The sequence below is a fragment of the Belonocnema kinseyi genome, chromosome 5 (assembly GCF_010883055.1).
Source record: "Belonocnema kinseyi isolate 2016_QV_RU_SX_M_011 chromosome 5, B_treatae_v1, whole genome shotgun sequence".
Taxonomy (NCBI): Eukaryota; Metazoa; Arthropoda; class Insecta; order Hymenoptera; family Cynipidae; genus Belonocnema; species Belonocnema kinseyi.
In genome coordinates, this window is record NC_046661.1 from 38,814,669 (window position 1) to 38,832,504 (window position 17,836).

The 17,836-nt window shown below is 29.9% G+C and overlaps 1 protein-coding gene across 5 annotated transcripts in view; it reads right to left on the reverse strand.

Moving 5' to 3' along the window:
* LOC117173108 (DENN domain-containing protein 5B) overlaps positions 1 to 17,836 on the reverse strand; it is a 216,468-nt gene that overhangs the window by 35,206 nt on the left and 163,426 nt on the right. For 2 of the 5 annotated variants that reach the window (XM_033361501.1, XM_033361498.1), the window contains exons 4-12: positions 13,327 to 13,557; positions 11,549 to 12,020; positions 10,099 to 10,235; positions 4,937 to 5,124; positions 4,669 to 4,844; positions 4,340 to 4,551; positions 3,329 to 3,535; positions 2,489 to 2,663; positions 1,103 to 1,367 (exon numbers count right to left, since the gene is read on the reverse strand). In XM_033361501.1, coding sequence (XP_033217392.1) covers positions 1,103 to 1,367; positions 2,489 to 2,663; positions 3,329 to 3,535; positions 4,340 to 4,551; positions 4,669 to 4,844; positions 4,937 to 5,124; positions 10,099 to 10,235; positions 11,549 to 12,020; positions 13,327 to 13,557 — 2,063 coding nt within the window. The remainder of the gene's footprint in view (positions 1 to 1,102; positions 1,368 to 2,488; positions 2,664 to 3,328; positions 3,536 to 4,339; positions 4,552 to 4,668; positions 4,845 to 4,936; positions 5,125 to 10,098; positions 10,236 to 11,548; positions 12,021 to 13,326; positions 13,558 to 17,836) is intronic. The other 3 variants (XM_033361500.1, XM_033361502.1, XM_033361499.1) reach the window with 2 other exon arrangements.

The window sequence follows — 17,836 nt, forward strand, 5'->3', positions numbered from 1 at the left end:
CTCAAAATTAACGCAAATAAAACAAAAACTATGGTGTTCGAAAGAAAGAGTGAGAAAACACTATGCAATATTTTATTAAATGATGAGAGAATTGAACAAGTTAATAAGTTCGTATATCTTGGTAGCTTATTTACTAGGGATGGGAAGGTAGATAAGAAATTAGATAGACGAATAAATGAAGGTAAGAAGGTTATTAGTAGAGCAGGTCCCCTTATCAGAAGTAAAAATATATCAAATAAAGCTAAAATGGCAATTCATAATTCCATATTTGTACCGACAGTACTATACGGTAGCGAGACATGGACTTATCAAGAAAAAGATAAGAATAAAATTAACGCAATTGGCATGAGATTCATGCGCATAATATGCGGGAAAACCCTGATGGACAAAGTAAGTAACGAGATAATTCTAAAGGAATGTGGTGCAGAAGAGAGGCCATTAGACACATGGGAAAGAAATCGGTTAAGATGGTTCGGACATGTTGACAGAATGCCAAATGAACGACTAACGAAACAAGTGTATCAAGTTAAAGTAAATGGCAGCGTGCCCAGAGGTAGACCGCGGAAAGAATGGTTAGAGAGACCCTAGTTAGAAGGGACATAAGAAGTCACAGAAACACGAGAGTCTGCATGAAAAAATGGGTGGACATAAAAGAAGCTAGAGAAGTATGCCAGGACAGGAAAGTATGGCGGCAAATAGTTAATAAAAAGAGTGTTAGTAGATTGAATGACGCCTGAAACAAAAGACCTGGGCCACTAATGGACCCAAGTGGGGAACCTTACGTAACGGCTTCGTGAGGTTCTTCGCTTGGGGTGATTGCTAGAGACATTGATCAGCAACCTGGATCGGAGCAGTGTTGCGGAACGAACGTGTTATTTACTTAAATAGCACAAGAATTCTGGATCAATCTGAAAAATCTCTATCCCTTCCACACACTGCTCCTTTCCCCTACCGAGTGAGTCACGCCTACCCCGAAAGGGAAATGGCTTAATGGTGTAATAATAATAATATTTGAACTTTAGTTTAAGTATTTAAAAATTCGAATTTCTGAAAACGAATTTCTTTATATTTTTTTAGTAGAAAAATATACACATAAACCAACCTGGAGTAAGGAAATTCGCATCGACTGCTTTGGATGTGTCGTTACACTCGTCTAACTCCTGGTACATAATGAGGTGTGACCAAAGAGCACTTTTGCCCTGTTTATTTTGCAATCCGTGGCTCCAGACTCGCTCAAGTAAGTCACACAGACTTGCAACTAAAGTGTTTTCTTCTACATCGGAGAGAGACTCGCCACCGTGGCCCAAAGCCACAGCCTCTGATCCCATTTTTTCAACCAACATTCGCTTCGTTTTCGATTTACAGTCCTGTTACAATAAAATTATATTAACTATAGAATTTTGAGTTTGAGTGTGTATATTTTCAAATAAAAATTAAAACCTTTTTCTTCTTAGTGCTATCAACATTTTTGTCCTCATATTACAAAATAGTAGTCAAAATTTGTAAACGTTGCTTTTACTAAGTATTAAAAACTTCTAAATACTTATTTAATTGATCTATTTCAGGCCGTTGCAAAACACACAATTCAAAATTGAAAATCTTCCAAGATAAATTATCAGATCTTAATAACGAAATGGTATTTCGTGATAAAACGTAAAGGAAATTATACTATTTCAAAATATGTAACTAAAATAAACATTCGCAATATAAAACTTTATTCAAGATGAACATGTAATCTACTTTCTCATTACAATTTTTAAAATTCAAATTGAACAACTGCATGTTAAAAGCTTTCAATGTAAAGTATTTTCGAATTTGAAGTGCATAGAATTATTAAATAACAATGAAATCAATCAACATTATATAATTTAAAATTCATGCCTTCTAAATGAAGCAATTTCAAATTCAGGACAATCAAAATTCGATATATTTAAAAGTAAACCATTGGAAATCGCTTATGAATTTTAAATTGTTTTGCGAAACTTTTATGATAAAAATATTGCTCTTCCAAATAAATTTACTCTAAATTGTTTAATTGAAAACCCTTATATATCGAAATTAAATGTTTATAACGATTTTAATTAAAATCTTCTTCACTTTTATGTCCTTAACGTGTTCAATCTAAAATTATTAAATTATAAAGGCTTACATTTTGAAATTAAATGGTCAGACTCTTCCTGGACTCATGAAGAGACAAATCAAATTATAGGATTTTAAATTCTTAAACTAAACATTGTTTCCTTGCAAGCACATTAATTTTTAATTTCAAAATAATTCAACTTAAATCATGTTTATTTTCAACCAAATCGCATTGATTCAATTTGAAGTTAATATATGATGAACGCATCAAATACTGCAATATGAAATTATTCTTGTTATCATTTTGAAACTGTTATATTTCTAGCTTTACAATTTGCAGTATTGCATCAACTTTTTAATTCAAAATTATTCAATTTCAATGCTTTTTTTTTGTAATTTCTACCATTACCTTCAGCAAAGTTTCAACGAAAGTCCAATTCGTTTGGGCAATGAGTGCCGGACTCATGTCCGCAGAGAATTTTGTTTGAGGCCTCGGTGATTGAGTTTCTTGGGGTGTTGTTGCTTTCCCATTTGACTCGAGCCCTTTCATCTTGTATTTCCACTGAGTTTGTCCTCGTCTACTGCTGATCACAAACATGGTAAATTATATAACAAAAAAAGTCTAACAATAAGAAAATAAATACGGAAAAATAATATTAAAATTCAAATTCTTTTAGAATTTAAAATTCAAGATAAAATCCAAGCGCTTCAAAAATAAAATAAAGAACAGTGCGAAAAGATAGAGCGCTTCTAAAAAAACCCATTAAAAACTAAAAAGCTTCCGACTGTACAAACAACATACTATTACAATGAATTAAGAAAGAGGAATTATTTTAAATAATTTTGATGTTAAATTTGACGATTACTGGTCATTTTTTAGTAAGAGGAGAAAAATGATAGATAATCGTCCAATTTTGCGTCAGAATAACGTGAAAACTGTGTGTTTAAAACAGTAAAACATTTCTTTGGACTATGCGAAATTTAAAGCTTCAATCCATTCAAAAATTGAATGAATTTGAAATGAAAAATTAATCAAAATAAAAAGGGTAATTCCACGTCAGTTTGGATACAAACATTAAAAAAAAAATGTAATACATCATCACAAGCAAATGAACCACGCGAATTACAATAATTATGAATTCTTACCGGAGAATGCTGCGGAATGCGGGAAATGAAAATATCATATTACTCCTTCTTGTAGAATTCTAAAAATCAAATTTTTTGAAAGATACGAAAAATTTTTAAATACCTTTGAGCGGGTTCTTTGTTAAGAGCCGTTCTATCGAGGAGAGGAAAACTTCTAAAGTAAGCAGCTCTGTGTGGAACGATTTCAGTCGGAGGACTCGCTTCGAAGTCCACATTATTCAGCCTTTGTTCCAACGAAGTTTGTGTTTCCATTACGTTTGTGCAGGCTTCGTATCGCGGTGATCTAATTATTCCTTCGCCAACCCTTTTCCTAAAAAGAAATATTGAACTACAGTCGTTTCCATTTTTATTGCGAAATTAGTTGCCCTAGGACTCTTGAATAGTAATAAAATGTTAAGCCAAATGAATTTTACATTATATACATATTTATAATTATTGAAAACAAATTTCTACGCGAAAACGTATGGGAATATTTGCATAAACTTTCAAACTTTAATATTATTAACAGTGAAACTTTATATTTTAATGAATGCAGTCACTTAAAAAATAAACATATTTTGAAATATTGCTAAATACATCAATTTCATGGAACTTCAAATATTTCAAGAGATTTCAAGGAATATAATCATATTTCATTTAAGATCACAGGATTTCCAGGAATTTTGTAATACTTTAAAGAAATTTCAAGGAAATTAATGCACAAAATTAACTGATATCAAATCATAATTGCATAAGGCATGTTCCATATTATTTTCATTTTCTTTCTTTTCATTTTAATAACTTCTAATTATCATTTCGTAATTCGCTTGTGTCGATTAGTAACTAAATTGTTTTTAATAAGATGTTGGAGCATGGGGGGGGGGGGGGCAAACTCGTATTTTACGACCTATTACATGAAGGTGAAGCAAGAAATTAGCAAAAAATGTTTTATTTAATTTATCAATGTTCAGTTATTTCTACTCAAATATTAGTTTAGAAAATAGAAAATTTTTTAGAATACAGATTTTAATTTTGGACTGCAAATTGTAGGATCTGCTATAAATCTTCAGAATTAAATATAATAACTTGGTACTTAAAAATGGAAGGTATTCAATACTAAACATGGTTTACATACTTTAATTGAGAAATTCTGTGATCGAAGAGTCTGATGCTGTAGTCCAATTCATTCCAAGTTGACATCACTTTACAATCAACCAGTGATGCAAACATCTGAGTTTCAAGGAATCTTGACAAAAAGGGCAAATGTTGAGCAGGTTGATCCGATAAAAAAGTCGCCTTATCGAAAACGTGCATACTGTCTCTATTATTCAACCACTCATCCTTATCCTAAAACCAGAAATAGAATTAGTGACATATCTAAATTAAATTAAACTAAAATTTGAAAACTTTAAAAGATTTTTCAGAACACAAAAGTAATTGCAGAAAAGTTAGGCAGAGATTTACTTGATTTGGTTGGATGACAAAGTGCTCGTAACTCGAAAAAAGTTGCACAAAACGGTTCATAAAAATCTCCCTAATCGCGTTATTGAAAATGAGCGTTTCTTGATATTCCTCTACAGGTGTGAGTACTTTCTTGGTCGTCGTGTTTTCGACGGCTTCGATATCATTCAAAGTAACACCTGTGCCAAATTAATTAGATGTATTTCAAAATTACTGTTAACAGGAATTGTTCCAAATAAAAATTTGAATACTAATTTAATTTGAAATTTACCTGTCCGTCTGACGATATCGACAATTCTTTGCAAAGCGTCTGATTGGACTGGAGGTTCAGGTCTGTCCCAATCGAGAACGTCGTGTAACGAGAATTTTCTTCGAGGAAGATGAAATCCAGAACCAGGAAGCGTTAAACTACTTGTCATGATATCACCATTAAGATAATTCATAACCATCGCATCAGTCCTAAAAATAAAATAATCACAATCGTTAGAAAATGTACAAAGTATAGGATGTCTAGCGAAACTTCATTATTAAATTCCAGGATTTCCTGGATCGAACTTCCGTTTTCCCGGGGTTTTCTTGTGACATGTGTGTTTCATTTTCACACCTTATTATTAGTTAAAAAATCTGCTCAGTGAGGTGCCAAATACTCATCGCGCGCTGTGCGCACGGTTCGCAAGTTTGAGCACGTCTAGAACGTGAGTCTGTTGGATCTTGCGCTTAGCGCTTGATACTAAATTACCTCACGCTTCGCGCTTGGACATTTATTATTTTAACTTGGAATGCTTGAATAAAACTTTATAAAAAATATCTCTCTTAGATCCCAGTATGTAAATACGTCTTCATATTTTGATTTTTGTTCTTACTTAAGTATAGTTAAAGATTAACTTGCTCTAAGCTCTGTCGGCTTCAAGTTACATATTCTCATCGTCACACTCGCGATATGCACTTGAATTTTGACAGACATTTTAAAATGTATATTTCTTTTCTTATTATCCTGCAAGAAAAAATGGCAATCCTTTCTTTAGACGTTGTTATGCTCTCTTTCTTATATCTAGCGTTTCTATGCTAAAAATGTTCGTTTTCATATTTTTTCTGATGGGTAAAAAAAATATCCTTCAAGTGTTTTTTTAGATTTTTTACGTATCTCGCGCCTTTTGCCATAATATTGTAATTTTCGAAAATGCATATCAATTTCAATAAATAAATTACAAACGAGGAATTCTATCAAAAAATGATTTAAAGAAATCTTGTAGGAATTTTTAAACGCTGAAATTCGTCCAAAACCTTTAACCATGTTTTGCGTCGTTTGGCTCAACATTCTAATTTTCTACTTCTTTTCTAGTATTATTTTTGATAAATAATACGAAAATGACAATTCCAATAAAAAAATGGTTAAAACAAATTTTGGAAGACTTTTTGAAAGCTGCAATTTCATGTTGATTTTTTTTTCTTATCTCACGCTGTTTGGTTCGAAATTTGAATTTTTGATTTTATGCACACTACTTTCAATAAATAAAACCAAAATGACAAGTCCTATTGTAAAATGGTTAAAACAAATTTTATAGGACTTTTTGAAAACTATAATTGCTCTTCATGACTTTTTTCGTATCTTACGTCATTCGGCTGAAAATTTGAATTTTCTATTTCTTCATAGTATTTTTGATGAATAAACCCGAGATGACCTATTAAACCCTATCAAATAATAGTTTCGAAAATTTGTTTAGGACCTTTAAAAAGTATAATTACTTCTCGAGGTTTTTCCTATATTTTAACGTCGTTTGGCTCGAAACTTGAATTTTCTACTTTTCCGTAGTATTTTCGAAAAAATAAAACCAAAATATTAAGTCTTTTAAAAAAATGGTTAAGAAGAAATGTATAGCTCTTTTAAAAAGCTACAATTCTCCTCTAAAACTTTTTTTCGTATCTGTCGTCGCTTCGTTTGGAATTAGAATTTTCGACTTTCGCTGGTTATAGAATTCGTTCTTTCTTTAGGACCTAAAGAAATGTGACAAAGATGGATTTGATCCGTTCATTTTTTGGAGATTTATCGTGTTTACGAACGGACAAACAAACAAGATAGACACCATCCTCAAAACTTGATTTTCGGATTCAGGGGGTCTCAAAACATGGAGATCCGTTAAAACTGTAGTGTTAAATTTAAGATAAATCTAATACTTTCTCAATTATAAATGATGAGAATGAAAAAGATACTAAGAGATACTAGAAAAGTTTACAAAATAAATATTCTTTGATCAGAATCGGTATGATTTTACCAAGAATACTGGTTTATGCTCATTTTTATAGAAAATACCTTGAAATTAAGTCAAAAAATTATGATGTGTAACAGAAAAATAACACAATTATTACTGCAATTTTAAAATTTAAAAAGAAGGCAGACCAACTTTTGAAATCATCCAAGTATGTAAGGTTTCAAAATTGGGCTAATTTTTCCTTAAAGTCTGCAAGGTTCTGAACTTGGAGGAAATAAGTTATAAACATTGAACAAATTCTTATACTTGAACCATATAGATTTATTATTAAGGATTTTACAATTCAAAACTATTACGACTTGATTGTTGCAAATTTACATATTGGCGTAATCAAAAAATAATTAGCTCAGTTCTGTCAAAACATCCATGTTAAATTAATATAAAACATTAAACATTCATAAAAGAGTGGTAAAATATATTTCAAAGTAGTATAATATACTAGAAGCAAAAATATTACATCTTTTGCCTGTACATTGAGAAAAAATTTAATTTGTCTTATTAGCAAAATTACATAATTGATTCTTGAACTTGTGAAAAAGCCTTTAATACGAAGTATTCATTTTTCAAAGTAATGATAGCTCAACATGAAACATACAAAAACTATAATTAAATTTTAAAAAATTACTTGGAAAAATTTCTACGATATCTTAGTTGATTAAAAACGGTATAAAAATTACTAAAATTAAACTTTTGAAAACTTCAAATTAAAAATTTGTCAGAACAAATGAGTACTTTAATATTCACAAAAGCATGAAAGCAATTTATTTGAAAAATTAATTTTTTTCACCTATGCTTCTTGAATTTTTAATTTTTACCTTACTAATAATTTTAAAACAGGGTAGCCGCTGGTCCAAAAAATGGCAGGGAATGATTGAGACCGGGTAAAATGGGAAATAACAGTCGCAATTTATTTTTCTACCGAGAATGTTACAAATTTTAAAAAGAAAAACCTATTTATTCATTTGAAATTTCTTAATTCAGTTTACAACGCGTAATTCTAAAATCTTTAAGTTGAACAATTTTCAATTTTTGATCTTCTAAATCTGTTCAACATGAAGCAATTCACAGATTTTGACGTTAAAAGTGGAACTGTTTTAATTTCGAAGCCTTAATAGTTAAAAAAATATAAACGCCCAGTTGAAACTTTCTAAAATATTTTCAATTTTTAAATAATATCAAATTAATAGATTCATGACACTGCCCTACATGAATTTTGTGAATAAGGTGGCACCTAGTGTTTCCGAATTGTTCTTTCGTGCTGAACACGAGTCTGGGTTCAAAAAGTACCCATCACGTCACGTTTTTGAGAAAATAGGGATTGCAACCCCTGAAAACGGCGTTTTTAGCTATTTTTCAAAAATTGTAGAGCTGAACCATGACGTGTTACAAACTTCGCTAATATCAGAAATTAAAGGCTGAAACAAATCTAGGGTTGGAGGTAGAAAATGAAAACAGAAAGGATTTTAACACACTTACACCCGCGCCCAGGCATAACAAAATGTGCAGCGCTTTCAAAGGTTTTAAGGGTCGCTGATTATGAATATGCCGTTAGGTTTAAAAAATTCAGAATAGCGGATCCAATATGGCCAACCATTTTTTCAAAATTTGATAGCATTCACTTGAAACTTGTTACTAGGGGGTTTTAAGCGTCGCTGATCACGAACATGCACGAAATATGTACGAAAAGCACTGCACATTTTATTATGCCAGGACGTGGGTGTATGTTAAAATCCTTTCTGTTTTCATTTTCTTCCTCCACTTCTAGACTCTAGACAAAAACACACCCACGCTCTAAGAGCGCATGCGATTAATTTAACATAGGGCTCAATTGAAAGGGCTTCTTTCAACAATTAATCTCTGATATTAGCAAAGTTTATAGCACGCCATGGCTCAGCTCTACAATTTTTCAAAAATGGCTAAAAATTCCTGTTTTAGGGGTTTCAACCCATATTTTCTCAAAAACGTGACGTGATGGGAAGTTTTTGAATCCAGATTTGTGTTCAGCACGAAAAATTCAATCAGAAACAACAGGTGCTATCTTATTCCCATCAAAAAATTTTAATTTGCAGGGCAGTGTAATTAATTGCTTTTATTCAACTTCAAATCATATGTTCAAATATTGTTTCAGTCTGAACTCTAAAATATTCGATTCATAACCCATCACAAATTAAAATTTTTAAATTAAAAATTAATTCTTTTTAAATATTTAGGAATATTTCACTATTTATTTAAAATGAAAAATCAAATATTTAAAAGTGAACAATTGGAAACTGAATTGCTCCGAATAGAAAGCCTCTAATCTTAAAACTTTGAGAGTAATAAATTTAAATTTTAATTGCTTCATTTTGTTAAATTTTTAACTTGTAAGGTTTAAAATTAAAATAATTTAACTTCTGATTTAGAAACTTTTTTATTTTAAACAATTAAAAAATATTTCTAAAAGAGAATTGCTTGAAAATTATATAGTTTACATAATTAAAAAATGTATTAATGCATTCTTTAACTTAGAGCAATAAAAATCATAACGTGGATTCATATTTTTTAACCAGAAATCTTGAAACTGTGCATTTTATAATAGTTTACAATTTCAAATGTTGTAGTTTAACGTCATTTATTTTAAACGCGTGAATTATTGTGCGTTTGAATTGTCAATATTAAAGATTCAAATTCAAAACTGAGAACCATAATTCGATGGGAAATTTAATAGAAAAATTTTTTTTTCCAAATTCCGTGTTTATAAATAACAAACTTTTCGAAAGAAAATAGCAAAAATATGGAAGCAAAAGCTGAACAAGAAATTTTTCTGAGTTTGACTTTTTTACGCCGGCATTTGTAGAAAAATGTATTGCCTGTTCCAGGTTTTGGTTAGCAAATTTAAAGATTTTCTAGCTTCTGATTGGCTGATAATAAACCGACAACGTTCAACTCGTCATACGCTAATGACATTGACTTATATAATTATTTCATAATCGTTTTACGCAGAAAATAAACTTTTTATTTAGATTTTTGATGGCCGATTATTTCCTGGATCTTTAATGTACACAAAATTCTCGGAAAATTCTCGGATTTCTCGGGTCGCTAGAGACCCGAGAGTAAAAAAAAAAAAAAATAACACAAACAATGATTTTAGAGCCTTAAAAATGTATCTAAACTATTTACTTACTTTTCCGAATGAGGTACTTTGTACTTGTTTAAAAGCGATCGAATCTCAGTGATAAATTGCATTTTATGTGGGAAAACGGGCAATTCCTCTGGAAATTGACTCGTTTGTTTATCAATATCCACGTAACACAGATTTGCCTAAAAAATAATAAAAGAAACACTTATTGTAATGTCATTAAAAAGTTTGCAAGCAAGTAATTATTTTAAAAGAGTACAAAATTTTAAACCAGATTAAAATTTTTTTATTTATTTCTTGAAGGCAACAGAATTTAATATAAGGGCTTTTAAGTTTTGCATTGTTGAATTAAAAAATATTTAGCTTTATCTAAGGTACTGATATTTAAAAGTAATTGTATCTTAATATATAAAATGTTAAACACACGTAAATCTTAAAATCCCACGAATTTTAGAGCACCTAAAAAAGAGTCAAATTCGAAAATCCAATATTTCGTAATCGATTCCTTAATGAAATAAAAGTTTCAAATTGTTCCGAATTGAAAATCATTAAATGCGTTATAAATTGAAAATAAATTAACTAAAAATTCAACAAAATTAAAGGTGTTTTTTAGCCATATTAATTTTTAACATATCAAATTTTTCTTGTTGTTAAAATTTAGAAGTATTTAAATTTTTAAAAAGGTAACCTAATTAAAAAAATTAAACTTTTGAAAGTCCCGATGTTTTAAACAATGAATTTGTTTATACGCATACTCATTGAGTAGAACAGAATATCCCAATTCTCGAATTTGAAAGCATTCAATTTGTGAAACTTTTAAATTTGGAAACCTGAAGATGTCAACATGATAAATAAACAAAACGATGAAATTGCTCATTGATTTATTCCTTAAAAAGTTTAGAATTGAAAATAAATTCGACAGCCATAAACTTTTAAAAATCTTAAAATTGAAGGCACTGAAATTAAAGGTGAAATCAGCCAAATTAGAAAATGCAATACTATACGTTTTTTTCAACACTATTAATTCCATAACGTAATTTATATTTCAAGAGTTCGAAATTAAAAAGAGTTAGCATTTTAAATCGTTTCAATAAAAAATAAATAAATAAAAAAACAGAAACTTTGAAGCGCACGAAATATTTAAACAACAAATTTTTATTTATGTGAAGCGATAGAATTGGAAAATTCTCGAATTCGAAAGTTTTCAAATTTAAAACATCATATGTACATTTATTTATATTTGAAAAATCAATTTAAAGATATATTGATTAAATTGATTGAATTTAAAAACCTAAAATTCAAAAATATATACATTATAAATGGGTATTTTTCTAAAAGGTGATTCCATTGCTTCAATTTAGAAATAGTTTCTGAATCTCAATTCGTAAGTGAACAAACATGATAAGGTCAGAATTTGTAGTCGTTTAAATTTGAAAATATGTTTTTTAAAAGATAGAAATGATTGTCATTTAAAACGTACAAGAAAATATCTCACCTCGCTTGCAATTTTTAAAATTCCGCCTTCACTCTGTGCATGTAATCCCATAATGAAGGGCACAGGAGCATCTAAAAAATGATAAAGACTGGCAGGCAAAATAGGAACGTAGACGTGCTGCCAAGAAAAGGGAAAAAGGAGAGTAGTGATGCACTCGGAGACAACCATTAGTTTGTGAAAATCAGAACTCCTCAGTAGAACCTGATTTTCCAGAAGAACACAGGTGAATAATTGAATTACACAATCGACCCCTAGCCACGCAAACATGTCCTTAATAGCATAATCCAGGAGCGTTAGCTCATGGGCAAGAGACGGTTGGTATATCACCAAATCCAAAGGCGATTTTGCTGGTTCATCATTAGGAACGAAAAATTTTAATGATTTCCCAGGAAGAGGTACAGGGACGTTGTAGAGGAGATTGTAGACGTAGGACTCCAAACTTAATCCAGGACCTGGATGTCTAGGTACACATCTAATAAAAAAATTAATAATGAAAAATGTATTATTGAGCCTTCATTTAATTTATTTTTGTCTTAAAACGATTTTATTCAGTTTACATTTTAAGGATACGAATTTTGCTCCTTGTACTTAAATTGGAACTTTCGTGGAAACTAATATTTACAAGAAAACGTAATTTATCTTTAAATATTTTATTTTTCAATTGATAACTTGTTCAAAAACAAAAAGTTAAGAAACTTGAGAGTGTTTATATTTTCAAACGTATTACCAAATTTTCGCTTTTCCAAAATTTAATTTTGTCAATATTCATGTAGAATTTATAAAATTAAATAATTCTAAGTAGAATGATTTTAGATTTTAAGCGTTTAAATTTTAAATTCAAAAGATAATTCTTGAATGAAGAGCATTTCAAATAGCACAATTCCAAAATATGACCCATCAAAATTCGGCAATTTTCATTTTCTGTACTTCAGACATAAATAATGTCAGTACTAAGCATCAACAACATAAAAATGTAACATTTTTTACGTTTAAAATTTAAAAATGTCGAGCTACTAGTATTTACAGTGAAATAATTTGAATTTGCAGAAGTTAGAACTAATAGAAGCATTCAGAGGATGGTCACTCAAGACTCTAGACTTATTTATAATTATGAAAGTTTGAACTATTTAAATTTAAAACGAATTTTTTTTACTGTTTCAATAAAAAACTATTCAACTTTTTTAATTCAAAGTTATTCTATTTCTGTTTGAATTTTAAATGATAGAATTAGTAAGGATTTAAGATAAAAAATTTCAAATATTAATGCTTTGAAATTGAAAAATAGTTGTTAAATCTACAGACGAGTTCACATAATAATGGTGTAAATGTAAACAATATAAATTTGAAATTATTCAATGCAATTCAACTTCATTTTGACCTAAAATTATTCAATTCTTAACATTATGAATTAAAAATTATTGAAATATTAACAACTCATTTTATAAATTATATAATTTTCTAAAATTTAAATTTAAAGCCAAACTGTAATGCAAACCTGAATTAATCTGAACTAATATTCCGGTCATTTCCCGATTTCTCAGGTCAGTGGAGAATCTGATTGAATTAATTATCATATCATTTGAAATATTAAATGATTTCAAGAAATCAGGAATCTTTTATTAATTAAACTATTTAAATATTTGCGGATACATGCAATATTAAAAAAAATATAATCAATGAATTTAAGAAAAGATTAAAGCAATCTCCTGACATCAAATTGTCATTTTTTTATAATTTCTTACTATTAATAAAAGGGGAAACAGTTTTTTATCACTTACTTGTAAAGATTCGTCAGAAAGGTTCGTGCTGCATGAAGATAAGGTTGTTGGCACAGCAATGATATTGATTTTGTTACTAATAATTTATCTTTTGTCGAGTCATAATATGCTAACGCTGTACCAGGCGAGTGAGCCGATAGTTTAAAGTGCCTTGGCAGTGACCTTGTATTGTGACTTTCTTGACCTTTTCTCTGACTAAAAAGAAAACTCTCAATCTCCTCATTCTCACTGCTACAAAGTATTAAAAAACAGAAAGAAAAAAGAAAGAAAGAGAATATAATTAAAAACAGAAACACTAGGAATAATCCTCATTTACTTGAGTATTGTTACATTTCATAAAATTTAATCTACTTTTAATTTATTGGATGAACCAATAAAAGAAGGTTGTAACACAGAGCTAGATTACCAACATTTTGATCGAAAATGGGTTCATTGCATAAAAAATTCTGAAAAAATCAAATAGACATTCTTTTAAAAGGATTTTTTCAAAATTATAATCTTTAATACAATAGTCTATAAAAAAAAAATATTAGTAACGATTGAGTAAAAACTTTGACAAAGTATAGTATATTATGCACCTAGAAGGAGAGAAAGCCCCTCCCCCTTGGCGCATACGATATTTTTTATAACAAATGGATGATTGAAGAAATTTCTCGAAATACAGTCATGATTTAAGCCCATATTACATTTCCAATAAAGCAAGCATGATTTTCGGTAATTTTAAGTCATGTGACACTTCATCGTGTGGTAAATCAGGTTCAGTTCCCTCGGCTTTTTTTCCACAAAAATTAAAATTTTTTAAAAGAAAATTCGGAAATGTTATGAAATATTATAACGGACTAAAGAAAGAGCCCGGCTCTTTCTTTAGAGATATTAACAAAAAAAATTAATTGTGCTAAATAACAATTTTATGCATGTGCACTATTTTGAGGTTAGGATCATTTTTCAGCTCTCTGTCATTCCGATTATGTAGGTCTCTATCGTAACGATGCTTAGGTAGCACTCAAGAATAATTATGGAAGAGAATTGCGAGAATTGTAACACACATAACCTCGAAATATACACACATATCAAAATTTAGCAAAATAATTTTTGTTGTTGAATTAACCCACAAAAAACAGTCCGAAGATGTTCGTCAGCATGTTCGCTATCATTCTCCAGATTTTGAAGACAAAATCTTTATTATTGTAGGAAAAAAGCGGAGGGAATCTAACACTGATAAAATCGATAGAATTTCCTAAGTATCACACACATTAATCAAATTTTATAAAATCCGCCCGCTTCGCGGGCACATTCTCCAAGTGCGCTGCGCACGCGGCTCGCTTCGCTAGGTAGTTTGAGCGCGCCTAGGGCGCGCGACTGTCAGTTCTCGCGCTTCGCGCTCGATAATATATTTATGTCGCGCTCCGCGCTCGGTCTTTGCATTATCCTCCACATTTGTGCACAAACCACAGTGCAAAATTTTCTACATTCTATGTTAAAAACTATTATATCAAATGTCTATTACAATTTTTTTGTGTGTACCTTGGCCTGGCACTACTTATTCTGATATTGCAAAATAATATTCACATTTTATTTTTCCTGATCCTAATAGGGCCCTGCTGTGGTTGTTTAACCATTTTCCGTTTTCTTAAGTTAAGCTGATCACTTTCGTTTTTAATTTGTCATTAAAAAAGGTTCTCAAAGTACCTACAGCCTTGACGATTACATTCTCATTGTAATAATCGCGCTTCGCGCATAACAGTTAGGTTATGCAGGCTCTAATTTCTTTAATTTTGGGCTAATCAAAAAATTCGGCTAGAATAGTTTTGAAATATATTTGGTATCTAGTGAAAATTTTTAATGAAATTTTTGGATCTATGAAAAAAATTTTTTTCTATTTTTTGAAAATTATCAAAATTTTGAAAAGTATATACCTTTTCTAATTTTCATGAAAATTAAAAATTTTATTTGGATAATTTGTAAGTCTTTTACCGATATATAAGAAACTTTGATCAAAATTTTTATAATATCAAGAAAAAAAATTTGAAAATTTTGAAAATGCTATAATTTTTAAAATTTTAGGCCAATCGAAAAAATCAGCTAGAATAGTTTTGAAATATATTTGGTGTCTAGTGAAAATTTTGAATGAGATTTTTGGATCTATGAAACAAATAATTTTTTATATTTTTTGAAAATTTTTTAATTTTTGAAAAGTATATAACTTTTCTAATTTTCATCAAAATAAAAAAATTCTATTTAGATAATTTGCAAGTCTTTCACCCATCTATAAGAAACTTCGACAAAAATTTTGAAAATTTCAAAATTTTGAAAATGCTCCCAATTTTTTAATTTTGGTTCGAAATATCTGATTAACGAACTTAGCCTTCATTTTGGGTACTTTCAAAAATGTACCAAATGCGGACTCGATTGGACAAATCCTTCAAAAGTTAGCGTGGCTACAACATTCAGGTAACCATAAATACAGATATACAGACAGACACCGATGAAATTTTATGATTTTCGGATTCTGAGAGTGCCGAAACGTAAAGATCCGTTAAAAACCAGAGATCGAAAATTTGGACGATTACATTACATTCTCAGGAATGAGAATGTAAAAATTGAATTTCTTTAATTAACCCACAAAAAAGAGTCCGGGCACGTCAGTTAGCATGTTCGCTATCATGTCCCAAGTTTTTAAGGCAAAAGCTTTATTACTGTAGCAAAACAGCCGAGAGAACCTAACACTGGTAAAATCATTAATTTTCTAAGTGCCACATGCCCTTAAGGGTAATTTATGATAACTTATAAATTGTCCAAAATTAATTTAAGGGCATGTGATACTTAGAAAATTGTCGATTTTACCAGTTTTAGGTTCCCTCGGCTTTGTTTCTAGAATAATAAATGTTTTTTCTTAAAAATTTGGGAAATGATAGCGCACATGCTAACGGACGTCCCCACACACTTTTTTTGTATTTATTTTTTTAAAAAATTTTATTTTGCTAACAACGTGTGTATATTTCGAGGTTATGTGTGCTACAATTCTCCCGAGCGTTACTTCCAAAGGACACAATATTTTTGGCCGAAAACTTTGGACTTACAACAAACATAGTAACTAATCTTCCGGAACTAACCTTGTTTGCAGGAAATTAAAACAGTTTATTTCATCAATAATTTTCAAATTATCGGAAAGGCAGAGATGAAAAACGATGTAACCTCAAAATAATTCAGCAAATTTTTCTTTAGCACAATAAACTTTTTTGTTATTATCCCTCAAAAAAGAGTCCGGGGACGTCCGTTATGATATTTTATAGCATCTCTGAATTCAGTTTTTTAACATTTTCATTTTTGTGGAAAAAAATCGCTTAAAAATGTCTATAAATTCCCGAAAATTTATGAAAATGTTCGGTCATTTATGGTAATTTGATATGTAAATATGGTAACTTGTCATGATTTACCCCAAATCAAAGATATATAATATCTTTCCCCAATTACAATTTGAAACATTTTTATCAATTTCCGGAAATTTATGGTAATTTTACAGTTAAATACGGTAACTTACCATAAATTACCAAAAACTAAATTTTAAACATTTTTATAAATTTCTGGAAATTTTCTTTCATTTATGGAAATTTTACAGGTAAATATGGTAAGTTACCATAAATTACCCAAAATTCAATTTTAAACATTTTGATATATTTCCGGAAACTTATGAATTTTTTGCAATTTTTAGTAATATTATATTATATTTCCATAAATTTCCGAAAATGTTGATTAAATTACGGTATTTTACCAATTATATATAATAACTTTCCATAAATTATCGCAAAATTTTATCATCTGCTACACAAATTTCCTTACAGTTCTTACGGTGAGTGGGCTGATTATCGTAAAATGCGAGCTCATAAATGTATAATGTTCATTATTCACCTTTAAAGCCACTTTTTACTCTCTAGGGCCTAGGGAGAAAAAGTAGAGCTTTAGTCCCGCTTCATAGGCGTCGAAAAGGGCCGAATCAAAGATATTATAAACGTAGATGCGGTGCGGGCTTAGTTGCCCGCCATAAATATAGACGGCGCGTCCGGCGAAAAAAGTCACTTCCCCTCTACCCACCGCTCCCCGTAGAAAGCACACATCGATATAGTTTGCCAAGAGCCACTTGGAGCGCTGTAAGCAACACTCGGCACACCTTCGAGGCGCACTGATGGTAAGCTTAGCTTGGACAAGAACCATTTGGATTGAAAGTAAATTGTCAATTAAAACATTTTTACATTTATAACTTTGCAAAGCTTGGTTTTTTTAATAAATATCACAAATATAAGTCGATGGGTAATTTATATTACGGTTTCATGTATTTTCCACTAATTATAAAATTATTAATTATAATTTTCATTCTATATATTGTCTATATATAGTTCTTTAATATTATTTAGTTTTAATTTTTAATTTTGTGGTCTGCAATTTCTACGGACTTTTTTAGACTATTCGTCTAATAAAGTTCTCGTATGTATTTTCCAATTTCTTAATTATT